The sequence below is a fragment of the Rhinatrema bivittatum genome, chromosome 17 (assembly GCF_901001135.1).
Source record: "Rhinatrema bivittatum chromosome 17, aRhiBiv1.1, whole genome shotgun sequence".
Taxonomy (NCBI): Eukaryota; Metazoa; Chordata; class Amphibia; order Gymnophiona; family Rhinatrematidae; genus Rhinatrema; species Rhinatrema bivittatum.
In genome coordinates this window covers 37210705-37229590 of record NC_042631.1, presented here as the reverse complement: position 1 = coordinate 37229590, position 18886 = coordinate 37210705, and the positions used below count along the sequence as shown (strand labels likewise).

At 46.5% G+C, this 18886-nt stretch overlaps 2 protein-coding genes across 5 annotated transcripts in view; one reads left to right on the top strand and one right to left on the bottom strand.

The window, feature by feature from the left end:
• LSP1 (lymphocyte specific protein 1) overlaps positions 1 to 18886 on the top strand; it is a 195185-nt gene that overhangs the window by 170161 nt on the left and 6138 nt on the right. For all 3 annotated transcript variants that reach the window (XM_029582104.1, XM_029582105.1, XM_029582103.1), the window contains one exon: positions 4265 to 4378. In XM_029582104.1, the coding sequence (XP_029437964.1) occupies positions 4265 to 4351 (87 nt within the window). In that variant the 3' untranslated portion in view covers positions 4352 to 4378. The remainder of the gene's footprint in view (positions 1 to 4264; positions 4379 to 18886) is intronic.
• Positions 8736 to 18886, bottom strand: part of LOC115079079 (pollen-specific leucine-rich repeat extensin-like protein 2) — a 49218-nt gene continuing 39067 nt past the window's right edge. For both annotated transcript variants that reach the window (XM_029582107.1, XM_029582106.1), the window contains exon 2: positions 8736 to 14216. In XM_029582107.1, coding sequence (XP_029437967.1) covers positions 12435 to 14207 — 1773 coding nt within the window. In that variant the 5' untranslated portion in view covers positions 14208 to 14216 and the 3' untranslated portion in view covers positions 8736 to 12434. The remainder of the gene's footprint in view (positions 14217 to 18886) is intronic.

The following is an 18886-nucleotide window of genomic DNA, read 5'->3' as shown; positions in this document are numbered from 1 at the left end:
CAGCTGGCCAGAGGAGAACAATATTTAGACAGATGTTTTTTGTACCCAGGCCAGTGGCTTTGAAAATTGTCCGGTCCCCCCCTATATTATAATGGGAAATCATCTAGCTCCTGCTACCAGGATTGAGTCTGTGTCCCTTGTCCCTAGCTCCTGCTTCCAGGATTGATTCTGTGTCCTTGTCCCTAGCTCCAGCTTCCAGGATTGATTCTGGGCCCCTTGTCTCTAGCTCCAGCTTCCAGGACTGATTCTGTGTCCTTGTCCCTAGCTCCAGCTTCCAGGACTGATTCTGTGCCCCTTGTCCCTAGCTCCAGCTTCCAGGACTGATTCTGTGCCCTTGTCCCTAGCTCCAGCTTCCAGGATTGATTCTGTGTCCCTTGTCTCTAGCTCCAGCTTCCAGGACTGATTCTGTGCCCCTTGTCCCTAGCTCCAGCTTCCAGGATTGATTCTGTGCCCCTTGTCCCTAGCTCCAGCTTCCAGGATTGATTCTGTGCTCCTTGTCCCTAGCTCCAGCTTCCAGGATTGATTCTGTGTCCTTGTCTCTAGCTCCAGTTTCCAGGATTGATTCTGTGTCCCTTGTCCCTAGCTCCAGCTTCCGGGATTGATTCTGTGCCCCTTGTCCCTAGCTCCAGCTTCAAGGATTGATTCTGTGTCCTTGTCCCTAGCTCCAGCTTCCAGGATTGATTCTATGTCCCTTGTCTCTAGCTCCAGCTTCCGGGACTGATTCTGTGGCCCTTGTCTCTAGCTCCAGCTTCCGGGACTGATTCTGTGGCCCTTGTCTCTAGCTCCCGCTTCCAGGATTGATTCTCTGTCCCTTGTCTCTAGCTCCAGCTTCCAGGATTGATTCTCTGTCCCTTGTCCCTAGCTCCAGCTTCCAGGACTGATTCTCTGTCCCTTGTCCCTAGCTCCAGCTTCCGGGACTGATTCTGTGCCCCTTGTCCCTAGCTCCAGCTTCCAGGATTGATTCTGTGTCCCTTGTCCCTAGCTCCAGCTTCCGGGACTGATTCTGTGTCCCTTGTCCCTAGCTCCAGCTTCCGGGACTGATTCTGTGGCCCTTGTCTCTAGCTCCAGCTTCCGGGATTGATTCTGTGTCCCTTGTCCCTAGCTCCAGCTTCCAGGACTGATTCTGTGTCCCTTGTCTCTAGCTCCAGCTTCCAGGATTGATTCTGTGTCCCTTGTCCCTAGCTCCAGCTTCCAGGATTGATTCTGTGTCCCTTGTCCCTAGCTCCAGCTTCCAGGACTGATTCTGTGTCCCTTGTCTCTAGCTCCAGCTTCCAGGATTGATTCTGTGTCCCTTGTCCCTAGCTCCAGCTTCCAGGATTGATTCTGTGCCCCTTGTCCCTAGCTCCAGCTTCCAGGATTGATTCTGTGTCCCTTGTCCCTAGCTCCAGCTTCCAGGATTGATTCTGTGCTCCTTGTCCCTAGCTCCAGCTTCCAGGATTGATTCTGTGTCCTTGTCTCTAGCTCCAGTTTCCAGGATTGATTCTGTGTCCCTTGTCCCTAGCTCCAGCTTCCGGGATTGATTCTGTGTCCCTTGTCCCTAGCTCCAGCTTCCAGGATTGATTCTGTGCCCCTTGTCCCTAGCTCCAGCTTCAAGGATTGATTCTGTGTCCTTGTCCCTAGCTCCAGCTTCCAGGATTGATTCTGTGTCCCTTGTCTCTAGCTCCAGCTTCCGGGACTGATTCTGTGGCCCTTGTCTCTAGCTCCCGCTTCCAGGATTGATTCTCTGTCCCTTGTCTCTAGCTCCAGCTTCCAGGATTGATTCTCTGTCCCTTGTCCCTAGCTCCAGCTTCCAGGACTGATTCTGTGGCCCTTGTCTCTAGCTCCAGCTTCCGGGATTGATTCTGTGTCCCTTGTCCCTAGCTCCAGCTTCCAGGACTGATTCTGTGTCCCTTGTCTCTAGCTCCAGCTTCCGGGACTGATTCTGTGGCCCTTGTCTCTAGCTCCAGCTTCCGGGATTGATTCTGTGTCCCTTGTCCCTAGCTCCAGCTTCCAGGACTGATTCTGTGTCCCTTGTCTCTAGCTCCAGCTTCCAGGATTGATTCTGTGTCCCTTGTCCCTAGCTCCAGCTTCCAGGATTGATTCTGTGTCCCTTGTCTCTAGCTCCAGCTTCCAGGATTGATTCTGTGTCCCTTGTCTCTAGCTCCAGCTTCCAGGATTGATTCTGTGTCCCTTGTCCCTAGCTCCAGCTTCCAGGATTGATTCTGTGTCCCTTGTCCCTAGCTCCAGCTTCCAGGACTGATTCTGTGTCCCTTGTCTCTAGCTCCAGCTTCCAGGATTGATTCTGTGTCCCTTGTCCCTAGCTCCAGCTTCCAGGATTGATTCTCTGTCCCTGTCTCTAGCTCCCGCTTCCAGGATTGATTCTCTGTCCCTTGTCTCTAGCTCCAGCTTCCAGGATTGATTCTCTGTCCCTTGTCCCTAGCTCCAGCTTCCAGGACTGATTCTCTGTCCCTTGTCCCTAGCTCCAGCTTCCGGGACTGATTCTGTGCCCCTTGTCCCTAGCTCCAGCTTCCAGGATTGATTCTGTGTCCCTTGTCCCTAGCTCCAGCTTCCGGGACTGATTCTGTGGCCCTTGTCTCTAGCTCCAGCTTCCAGGATTGATTCTGTGTCCCTTGTCCCTAGCTCCAGCTTCCAGGACTGATTCTGTGTCCCTTGTCTCTAGCTCCAGCTTCCAGGATTGATTCTGTGTCCCTTGTCCCTAGCTCCGGCTTCCAGGATTGATTCTGTGCCCCTTGTCCCTAGCTCCAGCTTCCAGGATTGATTCTGTGCCCCTTGTCCCTAGCTCCAGCTTCCAGGATTGATTCTGTGTGTTTATCCCTTAGCTCTCACCTCCAGTGATGATTCTTTAGGCTTGTAAAAGGTAATTGAAAGGAGAGTGGGTGAAGCACATTGCTTACTTGCCTGCATGGGGTAGTAGCCCCCTGTCGACCTTGGATTCTGTTTATTCCTTGCTTATGGTAGCTGTTCCCATGTCATCCATGTCCTAAAGGGCTTGAGTCGGGTCTGCAATTTCTCTGTCTGTGACCTGCAGAAACTGTTCTCACCTCAGCCAGATCAGGTAACAGAAATGCTGACTGATTTATTGCCTGTTCTTTACAGAGATATAATTGGAGCTCACTCACGATGCACTAAACCTGGACAGGGATAAAAAGTGTTGCCTTGTTTTGATGTGCACTGTGGTTAAAGTCCAAAGAACGAGCTGTGATAATCCCCCCTCTACCACTAAGCCATGATCGGGTGCATTCCTTCAGGTTCCTTCCCTACCCCCTTGAAGGCAGGTGTGCTGGCAAGAGAGTCCCAGGTTACCTCACACGCGTTCGATCTAATCAGCCCATACTGACATGAATGACACTGCAGACAGTGCGCCGAAGGCTTTCTTCTTGCCTTCTGGGTTCATGGGAGAGACGCCCGGTGCGCAGGACCCTGTGCGTGCCCCGAGTCCCATCCCCGATGCATGTGCAGCTCCAGGAGCCCTTTAGGTACTGGAGGAAACTGGATTCTTTGTTGGTTGTGATTCCTTTTATTGACCCCTAATGTAAAGATATTGCTGCCTGGGAGCTTTTGGGGACACACCAGTCCCTGGCCCTCTGACATTGTGCATCATCCTGATCTTCGTGCGAGTCTCCTGTTTTCCCGTAAAAGATATCAAAGCTGGCAAGGAATCCAGTGCCAGTCCATTGGAGACATTACCGCCAGTGCCAGCATGGTGATGTCTCCAAAAGGGGCTGATCCTGCGCACACCTGGACAGGGATGAACCTCGCTCGTAAGCCAGGGTATGCAGGGAATGATCTCAAAACTCTCAGATGCACTGCTAATGCCCTTCTTAATGCGGGCATTGTGCCTCAGAGCGCCCCCTTGTGGATAGCAACATCCGTGGGATGTCACTGGGCGACGTTCTTGCAGCGTGGCTACCTCCAGGTGAGCCCGGGGACCAGCTCCAAGCATGTTCAGAGAACAGTATTGAACTGACGCAGCACGTGGGGGCTTTCTTTGAAAGCTGCAGTGGTTCGCTGTTAGGGCTGGCGCGCGATACACAGAGTAACGCTAAAGTTAAGCGAGCACAAAGACCCTTAGGGAAGGATTCTGAGTAACGTGTGAGGCGCAGAACATTTTTCTCTTTTGCCCACTGCATTGATTCTGCTCCCACAGGACTGAGTAAATGGACCCTTAGGGGCATCAAACTGTCTCTTCCATGGGCATTGATAGACTGACTGACCCTTTGCCTTCCATCTCATTTCCCCCACCTCTCCCCCCCTCCCCCATCAGGGTGCCGCTGCTGGGAAGAAGTACAAATTTGTGTTGACTGGACATGGCAAATATGAGAAGGTATACGTGGAGGACTCGAATTACTAACTCGCAGGCTGCTCGGGCACCAGCCAGGTGAGTCCCTGCGTTCAGTTACCTCCTGTACTTTGCTTTGTATTACACTTTACTTGTAGACCGACCTCGCCTCCTTACGCCCCTTGCACGTCATCCCATCTTTAACTTGGGAACGTAATATTACCCTTGCTGTCCTCTCCCCTTTGGAAACTTTGGTGCAGCCAGGAACGTTGGAGCCAGGTGGAGCCAATGCCAGGGGATTAGGCCCTCTCGGCGAGCCTTCAGCCTTGCCGTCCCCCCTCCCTCGAATCCCGGGTCCCCTCTCCTGTCCTAAACCTACTCGCTGAAGTTAAATTTTAGGATGATTTTAAAATTAAAAATTGTTTCCCCTTTGTTAGAAATGGGGGCTGCTTTTTCCCTTAAATTTCCATGTAAATGCCTTGTAAAGTATCAAAGTGAATGTCATAATGTTTTTCTATTCAAGTGTTAATTCTTGAAATATGTAATTGGAAATTATAAATAAAGAATTAAAAAAAAAAATTTAGGATGATTTTTAGCTGAAAATCACCTTAAGTGGCTAAAACTTGGCCAGCTAAGTTAGGCGCTCAGCCCTTTTTGAAATCTGACTCCTAAGAGCTCGATTCAGCCAGATTTGGGACGCAGAAAAATTTCCAGCAGAAATGTGTTTTCCTTTTTTTGGTGCAGAAAACTTAATCCCATCCCTTCCTATCTCAGATAAGTTGTGCAAACCCCCTAATTACGAGGGTTTTAGACCAGCTCCTGCTCTGAATCACATAATCCACCATCAGTTTCACTGCAACATGCCTCCCCGATACCAAGATCTGTGCCGCAGGAGTACATCATCTGCTTCATAAAAAGGTTTCTCTCGTCTTCCGGTTACTTCCTTCCTTATTTAGGGTTTAAAGTAAAAGCAGCTCTGCGTGAGGGACAAGATAAAACATTCAATGCGATATTTCAGTGCATGAAATATAAACATGATGCACCACAGAGGAAGTAATGACAGGGCAACCAGACAAACCAGAATTATTTCCATCGGTCAGCCCTTAAGCCCCCGCATAGCCCTCGGCTCCCTAGAGAAGCGAGTAGGGGTTAGAGGCATGGATCCTCCCCACAGCACCACCGCAGGAGGAGGGGGAAGGGCAAAGACACCGTACGGGCCCCCAGGATCAGATATGAGACTTTGGCCCTCCTAGGCACACTCGGGAGGTCGGGGGGGGCCTGCCCAGATCTCCCCCCCCTTCTGTATCCTGCACCCCAGATTTTCTTCGCACCTCCTCTCCCCTCCCCTTCTCTCCTCCATCTGGCCGGGGACAGCAATTTGTTGGGATGGGAGGAGAGATGGTTGGGGGGTATTACTGCACTGTCAGAGTTTGCGAGGGAGGGGCTGGGGAATTAGGGATTATTTAATTTGTGATATTGGGAGTGTATATCGTTATATCTGTTCGATATAGGGGATCATTTATTATGGTTTAATTGTAACCCACTCTTCAGACTCCCAATTTTACCCGGTCCTGGGGTGAATGGAGCCGCTCGCGGGGCCGTCCCGCAGGCGGCACAACGTAACATTTTCCTTCCAGTTCCTCGCGTCATCTGCCCCACATTGCAGTAGATCATGTCTTACTCTCGTCAGACATTTATTAAAAGCAAGGTTTAATTAATCAATTAAATTTATTTGTATTGTTTATATTCCGCCGTTTGGCCCTTCATAGACACAGAATGGAGAAAAGCCTCAGTAAATCAGCCCTAAGTTTGCAGCTGAGGGTGGCGACTTATTGATGTGCCAGAAGGATAATTGGTGTTGGCATAACTGACAGGATCTACTTCACTCTGCCTGCTTCCTCTACCACATACCCAGCCGGCGGTCGGATGCTGTTTTTGTCAGAGTTCTTTTCGGATTCAAGTGGTGGATATGGAATTAGGGAAGATGTGGTCCTAGAGCTCTGGCATTGTGTAGACATGCCAGGGCGGGCAGTTGGTCTGCCCATTTTAAGCTCTCTTTGAGAAATTTTGATGGGTTGTCACGTTACTTTTTCCTTTGCTTTTCTAGTTTGAGGTCCACGCAGTGAACAGAATGCTTTGTGCAGCTGCTTCATGTGCATACACTTAATGAAAGTGAACAGGATCAGGTGAAGCTCCAAACAGACAAATCACAGAATGGAAATTCCAAAAGGGTGCCAGATATTTAAAATTTACAAAAATCCTGGAAAGCAACAAAAATCGAGAGACTTCTGTAGTACAGCTTGCAAAAAGGAGACTAAAAACATACAATTGTTAAAACCCCCTCATAGATTAAATGGGAGCTGCCTGGGTGTGGTTGCTCTGCAAACCTCAAGCCCGCTATGAATATATTTGGGCTGCGAAGATGAGGGAAAGGTACTTTTGTATTTGGATAAAAATCATTCTTTTAGGGTAGGATAGAGGACATTCATAGCGTGTCTATGGCAGCTCTTTGTGCTGCACACTTATTTTTCAGGTTGGGCTATTTTCTTTTTTTCACTGAATATCTTTTTTTTTTTTTTTTTTTTTAATAATTGGAACTTTATTAGGTTTTATAATCCAAACAACATGACATTGGATATTGACAAACATTGCATTACCTTTGGCTTGTGAGAGATTAAGCAGAGTACAATATCCAACCCCACCCTAAGCTCCTAAACAGAAAAACAGAGTAGCATGTATGAAAGTTTAAGGAAAGCAAACCCAGTATCATATCCTCTAGATGCTAAATTATAATTCCACTTCCCTATCCTTTGATATTTTCTCCCTTAAGCATAGGATCAGGAATTCAGAGCCAAATAGCCTGAAAACCTGGAGACCTGAAGATCTAAAGACCCCCACGTCACTGTAAGAATGAAAACCAAAGTAAATGTGATGCTACATGTGAAAAGAAAAGACTCCTCCAGAAGTAAAAGGACATGCCGGGTAAAAAGGCGAGTTCCCTCAAAGGCAAGACTATATATCACAGACAAGGAGATATCCACCAAGGTTCATCCCCGGTAGAATTTCACCCAAACTTTGTGGAAGCTTGGTACTTTATCATGATTTTCAGCTTTGAGTTCTGCCATTCGCCGGTCTGCATTAAGTTTGACCAGTACCTCCGAAAGCCCAGGGCAAGTTTCGGACTTCCAGTAAGAGGCCATCGCAGTCCAGGCAGCCATAAGCACTTGAATGCAAAATTTCTGTTGATATTTGTTCAAGCCCGTATAGGGTGCATTAAGTAAAGCCATACCGGTATCCAAAGGTAAGTTAGCTTGTAGTTTTCCACTTAGCCTCTTTATAAGGGTGTTCCAGAACACAACAACTTTAGGGCATGACCACCACATGTGGAAAAATGAACCAACTAGACCACCCTTCCTCCAGCATAAATTGGATTGCCAAGGATATGTTCTATGTATCCTCTCTGCAGGAAGATGCCATCTATAGAGTAATTTAAAGCAATGTTCCAGTAGGCTTGTAGAAATGGAGCATTGAATATGTCTTCTGAATATTGTATCAGCTTTCAAAACAGCTGTTCCCTCCCCCGCCCACTAGTCAACCTCCATAGGCCAAAAAGAAATTGCGTGAATTGAGGAATACAGAAAGTTCATTGCAGTGAGAAAATCAAGTTTGACTGATGCCATTTTATGTGCCTGGTGTGGTGTCTTTTGTGAGGTGGAGAAAGGGACGGGGGAGACAAGCATATGACAGAGATGTGAGTTCGCTTTTCATAAAAACATGTATTTATTTGTCTTCCACATGTACAAACATTAGTTTACAGAAAACCCCCCAGGTCTTTCTCTCCCTCTCATTCTGTGCTTCCTGCCCAGTTTCCCTGCACTGGCAGTATGTCACACCTGGAATATGGCATCTTCTGCACGGGAGCAGCGGTGGGGCAGGAAGGCACACTTTACTGCCCCCGTGAGCCTCACACTATCTTTTTGTTCTCTTCCCACCCTTTCTCCTCTCCTCCCCCTTGGCGCTCATCACTACACCAACGTCCTGTCTCCAGCATTTCTCTTATTCTTAGACATCTGTACACATCCCCCCCCTGTCCTTTCTATTGGTCACATGTGGCTACCAGGTTTTGCCATTGGGTAGAGACTTGGCTCTATGACTAGTCTGTTTCCCTGAACTGATCCTTGGTCTCCACTGGACGCCTCTATCTGTGATGAAACAACTGCAACCAGTAGTAACTGTCTGAAAAGTGTTTCGCATTCAGTTTTAAGCACATTAGAGGTGTCTCGCTCTACAAGCCTGAAATGTGTTGCTGCTGGTGGTACAGTTCACCGCAAATGCAGAAAGAAATGTTTCGTGCTTATTCGATGGACATTTTGAATGGGCCTGGGCTGTGGTTTTACAGTGTTGTGTTGTGTCTTGTTTGCAGGCCTGTGTTACCAATTTTTTTCTTTTATGCTCATTCAAAACCATGTGGTTTACTGCACCTTTTTTTTTTTTTTTTTTTTAATCGAAGATGCGCTCACAGGGTGCGGCGGAGATGCTCCGATGCTCTGCATCGTGAGAGTGGCTATCAATTTTGGGCATTGATAAATCAGAAGCAGTTAATTAACTAGGCTACCATTTTCATTCACCATTTGGAAGTGCAGAGACTCAGTCAGCTATAAGTACAAACTGAGATGCACAGGTTCTGTCCTATGCCTCCCTTAATCCAAATAAATAATTACCTGAATGTAGGTAATTTAGGCAAGGTTGGACTAAATAGGCTGATTTCTTTTGACTTATTATTTTATGACCCTGTTTAGTAAAGAAATCGAGGGACCTGGGTGATTTTCACACATTGTGTTGAGGGATGCTTCAGTATCTGAAATCTAGTCTTGAGTGGTGGGGGAAGGGGATAACTCTTGGCTGTTCACGCATCAACATATTTTCAGGCTTTAGAGAAAAACCATGGACCCAGGGTGGCCAAACCTGACAATTTTTGTAGGGGTAAAAAAGATTAATAGTATCCAATAATAGTAATAATAAAAAGTTATCTAAAGATGTAGACTCCTCCTCAATAGCAAATAGACTTGTATAGTGGGCACAGGGGGTCTTGGCTGTTAGTGCACCTGGGAGGTGTGGGTGGTGCTGAAATAGAAGGCTACATTCCCAAGTGCGGTGCTTGATTCCCATCGCCATCTTAAGAGGCCAAGTGGCCAAATGACCTTGAATTCTCTGGTCAGGCTGCTAAGCTGCATGCTTTTGATATGAGTTTATCAGTTAAGGCCTAGTGAAGCCTGTAACTCTTACTGTAATGGTGTCAGCCTAGGGCCTATGTGCAGCGACACCGGCGAGTGACACTGTCAAGGAGAAAATATGACTTGGAACACTCATGTACCAAGAAATATCGGCTCAGGTCATTACAAAAAACCTAGAGATGTCACATTATGAAGGTGTTTTAATGAGGTTCCCCCCCCCCCCCTTCATTTAAAAGAATGAATGTGGGAAAAGAAACCCTACAGTGGAACCTTACAAATAATGTTCCACTGCATGGGGGGGTTAAAGGGAGTGCCCGCCCGGCGAGCAGTACCCCTTCTGCAGGTTTCGAATGCTGTCAATAAAGCTATCTACGTTTAAGGACCAGAAGAAGTGAGCTTAAGAACGTCCAAGATTTAAATTGTAAAATTTGTAAGAAGATAATTTGGGCCAAATGAAAAGTTTGCTTGGAGATGTTGTAAGTGCCGACTCCCATTGATGTGCATGGGGAGACTGAGGACATCTCTGGGAACAGAGTCCTGCAGAGATCGCAGGTCAGGAAGGGTGCGTACTCACCCTAAAATTGCAGAGGCACGTATTGCTTGCATTATGTTTTTTCACCTTCCAGGCGTGTGGTCACATCATATAACACCGTACACCAGCAGAAAGACATTTCATCGTTTCTGATTTTTACATTGTGCGTGTTGAAATGCTGCTTGAATGATCGTCATTGTACGACGCTAATGACAGCATCTTTCCAACATGACAATGTTGCTACAAAATTAGATTGCTGCACGTTTATTCGCCACCTCTAGGCATCCTAATCAGACTTCTTTCTTTCTTTTTCTCGTCTTTTCATGACCTTGGGGGGGGAGAATGTCTGAACCTGTAACCCATTCATTTGTTCCTCTGCTGCAGGCTGGGCTGCACAGAGCTGCTCTAGGCTAATTCTCTATTCTAGGTCATTCAGGATGAGATACAGCAAAATACAGAAGCGTTAGCAGAGATTCTGTCAAACCACACCAGCATCGTTCTCTCTCCACCACCCAACAAGCAGATGCAGTGGTTTCAGGGCACCTTTTGCTGCCAGTTGGTTCTTGTCTGGTACTGTGAGCGTATTACAGGCAGGTAAACGCTGTGGGTGTGATATTCAGTACATTTCAAGGGGAGAGATATTTGTTCAGTGAGAGAACATCGAGAAAGAAGGGTTGAGGCTGTGGAAATACCAAATTCTGCAGGATAAAATGTGAGGGACAGTTTGCTTTCCATCAGCAAAGGTTGGAATGAAGGCCAATTTCCATAGGAAGCTTCATTGACCTTTTATGAGGCTAGTTGTATAGGTTAGTGGCTACTGGAGTGCTTTGAAGAAGGCTTGGTAGGCGTGGAGGAGAGAGAGAGAGAGAAGGTGGGGGTGACAAACTCCCAGTCAGAAATGTTCAAAGCCTTACATTTTTAAAGCAAAATATACTCCAGTTTCATCAAAAGACAAAATACACCTTTGTGGCAAGAACTAAAAGCAGGAGCATGGTTTCCTTTCAGGATGGCGCTGCTTTACCTGGGTCTGCATTATTTCTTTGTATACTGCTGGGTGGGCCCCTTACAGGGGGGAGAGATGTTTTGGGAGAGCAGAGCAGAAAAGAAAAGGGAGGGGAATAGGGAGAAGGAAGGATGGCACACTGGGAAATATCTCTCACTCTGGCTCATGCTCCTCCTATCAATCTGTCTAACTTTCCAAGTGCCTGGCACAAAAGGCACATCTTACAGACGGATCGTCTGCCTCACTCAGGAGGTGACCCGCTGTGACCTGGAGGAAAAAGATCGTCCTCACTCTGGTGGCTGGAAAGGATCTTCCTGCCCTGGAAAAACATTGCCTAAAGAGGCCACAAAATGCTCCCTCCAACCTCCCCCTCCCCTTCCTCTAGCTTCTGCAAATCTTCATTCATCTAAGGAATACTGCTGCTGACATATCCACAACCCCTCACTCATGGAAAATGCTCCCCCCCCCCCCCCAGCCTGCCCAAACCCCTCGCTGGCCCCAGCGCTGGAGGAGGTGACTCCTCTTGAGGCGCCACTATAGTAGCAGCCATCTTCCCTGCTGCTCCGTTGTTTATTTATTTTTGTCCTGGCAGTTTCCTCCTGCTCCTTTTGGCTTCCATCTCAGTCAGAGCCAGGAGCCTTCATGTGCAACTGCCTGGGGACTTTTTACCCTCCCAGCTTGCATTAATCCGGTCACTGTAGTCATAGTTCTTGGCAGTAGGGGTCCTGGTGCATGGCCCCCATGCACCAGGACTCTCTCTTGAATCCTGCGATCATGGGTCCCAAATCTGGCCACTAGATGTCACCATCGCGCAATGACTATGACTCCCTCTCCCGCCAGATGCTGTGAGTGTGGCCGCCATAGGACTCCCAGCCCTCACGTGAGCAGGAAATCAAACTCCCTGCATGGCAGTGCACAGCACTACCACTGAGCCACCCGACCATCCTCAGTCCTGATGGAGCCCTGACCAGAAAAAAGATAAGAACCACTTTTATGTAATATCAAGCACACTAATTAAAGACAGACAATTTGAATATTCATTAAGGATAAGAAACCGCAGACATGTATGCTTGTAGAACATATATGTAAAGTACATATATATAATACATACATTTGCTTGAGTATGTTTACAATATGTGTATGTACAATACACATAGATATACAGTAAAGCCCCCAAATGCTCAAGAAAATATCTCCTGCTTTAAAGCTCTACATTTCTTATTTTATTGCTTTTATTACTTTAACTCCAAATTGCTATAATTAAGCACCACTGTGCATGAACACCGCATTTTAATATACTTGTGACTCATTCTCTGGAGCTCCCCAGAAGAAGGCGCAGACTAAGATGGAGAGCTTGGGGGATCAACTTGTCCCACCCATTCCTCATCACTTGAGTTGCCAGCCTGAGGCGGTTCTGTTGAAATCCTTTGGCTCCTCCTCAGAGGTCTTGCGGTGGAGCCGCCCTAGATCAAACATGGTCGTGATCTTCTTCAGGGGTCTGGAGCAAGCTTCTTTTAGCTTGCGGGCATCAAAGCGAGGTGCGAAGAGAAGGAGAGGTAGTCGGCATCGGAACGAGAAGATCCCTACCTCTTTTACTGACTTCTCTCCATCCTTCTTAGTTTCTTCTCTCTCATTTGCTTGCTTGTGGCTCTCCTTGACCATCTGGAAGAGGACAGCATCCCACATTTTGGTGGCCCGAGATTGCTTGGGTTTTACTTTGTTGTCTGTGCTAAAGTTCTTTTGAGCTGCTTCCACTTTTTTCTCCTCTTCGTCTTTGGTCCTAGGCGCATCAGATTCTGGAACTGGAAACTGAGGCTCCTCTGGTTCTACCACCAGGTGTTTCTTAATGCGAGACCAACCACTTAACTTGGTTTTTGGAGGCTTGACCTTCTCTGTGGACTTCAGCAAGGGTTCAGCTTTGGGGAGAATGTCGACCCTGGATTCATTGCCTGCAGCTGGTGACTGTGGTGGAGGGCCTTGAATTGAGAGACTTGTCATGTTTGGATTGAGAGAACTGTCATTTTTGGACACCACACACTTGGGAACCATTGCAGTAACTTCCTGCTTTGTAGTTTCAGTGAGAGACTTTGAGGTTTTGTCACTGCTGTTTGCAGGACTGCTGACAGTGGTACCAGGAATGATAGGTGTGGGGATTTGAGTATTTGGAGTTTCAGGTCTGGGGATTGGGCTGTTTGGGCTTGAACCTCTGGGTACTGCAGCCTCAGCTGACGTTGCTTTTGGCGTAGTTGCTCTGGGAATTTCATAAGCAGAGTCGGATGGAGTGGAGGGAAGGGTGACGACGGTAGGTGTCACTGTTGGTTTATGAGTTGTGGCTCTGTTCACACTAGTACTGACAACTAGGGGCGAGCATTTTGTTGGTGACTCTGAGTGACTTGTTTCAGGTTGAGCTACTGAAACTGGTGTCCTGTTTTCATGGTCAGGGGTCCTGTTTCTCTGATCTCTCTCCGAGATGGGGGTCCTTGACCTGATAGGCTGCACACTTGAGACCTGTGTATGCCCTTCGGTAACATGGGTTGCCTGCCCTGGTGCCTCCGGGACAGAATTACATAGAGCAGGTGTGGTGCTAGGTGGAGTTTTGGGCTCCGAGATTTCAGGGATAGCTGATGAAGAGTGCCCTGGGCTGGGGCTTGGAATCTGGCTTGGCACAGCTGGCTCTGCCCTCGGCCTCTGTGGAGGTTGCTGCAGTTCGATATGTGGAATGACCTGTTTTGAGAGCACTGAAACGGGTGAGGTTGGTGATGGGGTGTGCCTGAAACATTGAGAGATGCTCCTTTGTTCACTTATGCTGAAGGTGAAGGACCTGTGCTTGGGATACGGGGAGGCGACGTGGTGGACTACAGGCTTGATAAAGTGCCGAGGAGGAAGCGAGAGGATGAGGGGTTTTGGTGTTTCTGGGGTCTTGGGTGGAGGGCTGCACACGCAGTGCTCTAGGTCTGGACTCGCTTCGCTGACTGGCGAGAGAGTTGATCGGTAGGCCTTGGGCGGAGGGGGTGCTGGCACTGCTTTCTTGGCCGCTTTCTTTAGAAGCCTCTGAAGTCGAAGGTTTTCTTTCCCAGGCTTTGGAAGGAGAGGAGGCGGAGCCTGTGGATAAGGCGATCCCGGCTCTGGTGTTGGTATAGGTGTTACTGTCATCAGCATTTTAGTCTTCTGAAATAATACAAAGAGAGAGAGAGATTATAACAGTCTTGGGCAACCAGGTATGAACAGAACAGGCTTCTAAGAAGTACTATTACACTGGACTATAAATCAGATCCTCGCCGTCTTCTTTTCAGTAGTTGTGTGTTACTCCTGTTGGTTTTTCTACCTGATAAGAAAATTCTATGAGCAATTATTCTGAGCCAAACCAGAAGTGAGGGACTTATTATTATCATGATTTGGTAGCACAAGAATGAAAAATGAAGTCCGTACAAGTCCAGGCTGGTAAGAACCTTTGGTCTGATGGTTGCTAATTGGCTTGTGCAAAAATAAGTCGGTTATCTCAACCCACGTCCAGTGGACAGCGGTCCTGATAAGCAGAACCATGCAGGTGTATCAGCAGGTCAGCACTGGGTCAAGCAACAGGCATTCACAATGAAGGCAATAATAAGTAGACATTACAATGTACTAAAGGGTTCCCCCCATTTGTTTCCTGTGGGATAAAGAGTTAGTATACCTAGCTCTGAATGTGCCTTTAAGTAACTTTCCTTTAGCCTGCAGCCTTCTTATGGACAGTACTCCCATCCTGGTTATCACATTTACAATTGCTGAGCTGGCTTGGCTGAAACTTGGGGTAACAAGCTGGAATACACTCACTGGGCTCTGTCAGCTGTGGACATGATTAAGTAATTTGGCAGATGGGGAATGTTCTAGGCTGGGGGAGGGTTGGAAAAATAGAGGGAGAGCGGATTAGGGCTATCAAGTTTATGGTGCAGCTTTTTTTTCTAGTTGGTATGCCAGGTCAGCTCATTTTCTAGGAGAGAACATCGCCGTCTGCTATTATACACTCATGCCCTGGCAGTCTTTACACCAATTTTACACAATTCTATCTCTTTTCTTCTTTCCCTAATCTCCAAGGAGTGTAACTCTATTTTAATCTATTCTAAGGAGACCCAAAGCAGTTTATACCATATGAAACAATACAGCATAATACAAGAGCAACAGTTACAATATGTTTATTTTATTTAGTTTAAACCTCATAAATATATATTAATAGCTTTATATACTATATTAATAAGTATTGGAAGGTAAAACAAACTTGTCTGTTCCTAGCCAAGTGTGAATGACTGATTTATAGTTCTCGGGGGCCAGATGTCGGGCACATTAACACTTCTGCCATGTCCTACAGCGGGAGTTGTCAGCCTTTCTCAGCTAAAGAGCCAGCGGCTTTGGGGAATCACACCCGCCAGGTGGCAGAATACTAAGAGGCAGGTTTCTCTCTTTTCCTTTTCCTCATTCACTCTCCTACACGTCCCCTTTTCTCCCCCTTCACAGTCTCTCTCTCCCCTTCCCCGCTCATCCTTCATGGGCACGGTGGCATCCTGAGCAAGGAGGAAGAGACATTAACTTCACGCACCGAGCGCCGTGCCCTCATGGGCCAGGCATATCCTGTGGGTTAAGAGCAAGCCCTAAGGAGGTTCTGAGATGGATCCTTCTCCCCCCACAGCTCACGCTCGTGCAGTCAAGGCCATTTATGCGCATAAAACTATATAAATGGCTGTACTAAAGTAGCCCAGGGCCGAACACATGTACAAATATGCCTTAACCCAGTTACGCAAATTGAGCAGAGGCGTCTAGGGGGCGGAGTTGGGGTGCAGATAGCACTTACATGCATACTCTTTGATTATAGGAAATATGCATGAAACGTGTACACGCACAACGTACACCCCCTAAGGAGAAGGGGTAACTTTACATGAATGAAACTTTGTGTGTGTGTATGTGTACTTGGCCAATTACCGGAGTGTTTTCAAAGCTGACTTCCATGCATAAATTGGCTTTGAAAATCCTCAGTAAAATTTGTGCATGCAATGTACAATGGCCACGCAGACCTTACCGCTATGGAGGCTGTTTCACAATGACTCTCTTAATATCGTCTCTGCTAGTCTTGGTGCAAAAAGGCTGCCTTCTGATGCCAGACTACATCTAAAAAGTTCTGGACTACTATTACTGCTACGCTACATACGCAGCGCTGTGCAAACAGACAGTCCCTGCTCAATAAAGCTTACAATCTAATAAGTCGAACATACAGAACAAGAGACTTGGGGTATTTCGTAAAGCAAGACAATGGTTAAAAAGAAAATTAGTTAACAAGACTAAAAGATAATCAGTCGTAAAAGTGGTGGGTCTTTAGATGGGAGTTAAACGTGGCAAGAGAGGGAGCATGATGCACCAGTTCAGGAAGACTGATCCAAGCACACGGCGTAGCCAGGTATGGAGTCGGAAATCAGCAGTAGAGAAGGGACAGATAGGGGTCACATCTGATGAGTGGAATGCACAAAGAGGGGTGCAGAGAGAGATAAGAGAGGAGAGGAAGTGAGGTGCTGCAGAGTGAAGGCATTTATAGGTGAGAGAGAGCAGCTTGAACTGTATGCAGGAGAGATAGGGAGCTAATGTAGTGACTTCAGAAGAGGGGTTATGTGAGCATTGCGACTTTGGTGAAAGATAAGTTGTGTGGCTGAATTTAGGGCAGATTGCAGTGGAGAGAGATGGCTCGCCAGGAGACCTGTGAGGAGCAGGTTGCACAGAGACGTTCTCAAGTAACTTTTGCTGAAACATCATTGAGATGGATAGAAAGCTGAAGAGGTGTGCTCCACTCTGTAATGTTTTGCAAGAATTAGGAGTAGAGTTTATAGGCTATTTGCAGATGACATTCAGTTTTGGTTTCCGACAAAGGGATCATTGGAGGAATCTTTAGACAAATTGAAATCCTATCTTCAGATAATTAAAACCCTGGTTGAATCACAATTGTTTATCTTTAAATCTGAGTAAAAGTGAAATATTGATCTTAAATAAAAATGAATTGAGGATGGGGGATTGTCTGACTTTTCAATGCGATGGGGCTGATGACAAGTTATCTGAGGGGATGCATGATTTGGGAGTCCAGATTGATTCAGGACTATCGATGAAGGAACTTGTTTTGTTTCTAGTAAAAACGGGGTATTTTAGATTATGGTTACTGCGCTGTTTGAAACCCTGTTTTGGAAAGTAATGATCTTAGATTAGTTTTACAAACAATGATTTTAAATAAAGTGGATTATCATAACTTGCTATTGTTGGGTTTGCCAAAGAATGTGATTAAGCCTTTACAACTACTCCAAAATTCGGCTGCTAGGGTGTTATGTGGGGTTGGAAGATATGATCATATCATGCCTGTCCTTTGTCACCTTCACTGGCTACCTGTAGAGGCTACGATTAAATTTAAAAGCCTATGCCTAGTGCATAAATATGTTTATGGTGGCGTAAAGACTGGGTTGCAGGCTAAATTGCAATGCTACAGACTGCAGAGAGAATTACATTCAGCCAATAAATATTGTTTAACAGTTCCTTCAGTTAAAGATGCTTGTTTAAATGCTACTCATGTTAGGGCTATATCAATTGCTGGTCCACTGATGTGGAGTACATTACCAGAAAATATGCACCTTTTGGGTGATTATAAAGCATTTAAAAAAGCATTGAAAACTTGGTTTTTTAGTGAAATATTTCAAGAATATTTGAGGGGGGTAAATATTGCCTGTTTAATAAATGATATAGTATGTGCTGAGGAAGAACACAGTGATCTGTCAGAACTGGAGTTTTGTTTTTATATTTTGTGCTATGATATATTTGTTTAGCATTATGATTGTTATTGTGCCTTTATGATTGATATTGTGAATGTTTCAGATTTGTACACCGTTTAGATTTACTGATAAGCGGTATATAAATACAAATAAATAAATAAAATAGTCTAAGCGGGAGATGAGAGAGTGGATAAGGGTTCTGGTAGTGTATTCAGAAAGAAAAGGATGGATTTTGGCAATGTTATAAAAAAAAGAAACACACTTTAGCAGTGTTTTGGATATGCGTAGAGAAGGAGGGAGAGGAGTCGAAGTTACAGGCTGATGGGACCGGGATGAGGACCATGTTATCCTCCGAAACAGAGAAAGGAGGAAGAGGGGAGGTGGGCTTGGGGGGGGAAAGATAAGGAGCTCTGTCTTGGCCATGTTGAGTTTAAGGTGGCAGCGGGCCATCCAGGCAGCAATGACAGATAGGCAGGCTGAGATCCGGGATTGGATTTCTGGTGAAATTTCTGGTGTACAAGTTAGAACTGGGAGTCATCGGCATAAAAATAGTATTGAAAGCCAAGAGAGGAAATCAGAACACCAAGGGAATTAGTATATAGGGAGAAGAGAAGAGAACCCAGGACAGAGCCCTAAGACATACCAATTGATAGTGGAATAGAAGTAGAGGAGGAACTACCATAGGAAACACTAAAAGTGCAATGAGAGAGGCAAGAAGTGAACCAAGCAAGGACAGAGTATCAAGGAGACAGTGGTGACCAACAGTGTCAAAAGCAGCAGACAAGTCAAGGAGGACGAGGACAGAATAAAGACCTTTAGCTTTAGACTAAAACAGGTCATTGGAAACTTTGGCAAGGGCTGTTTCAGTTGAATGTAGAGGGCAAAACCCAGACTGGAATGGATCAAGAATGGCCCTGACTGGTCTGGGGTACTGACACGCAGACATAAAGGAAAAAGCACAGGACGGCTTCTACGGCCAAGTCCATAAGCAAAGCAGTCAAGCAGCACAGTCTGATTTGTCAAGAAGGCTCCTTGCCAAGTAAAAATATTGCTAGCAGTAATTTT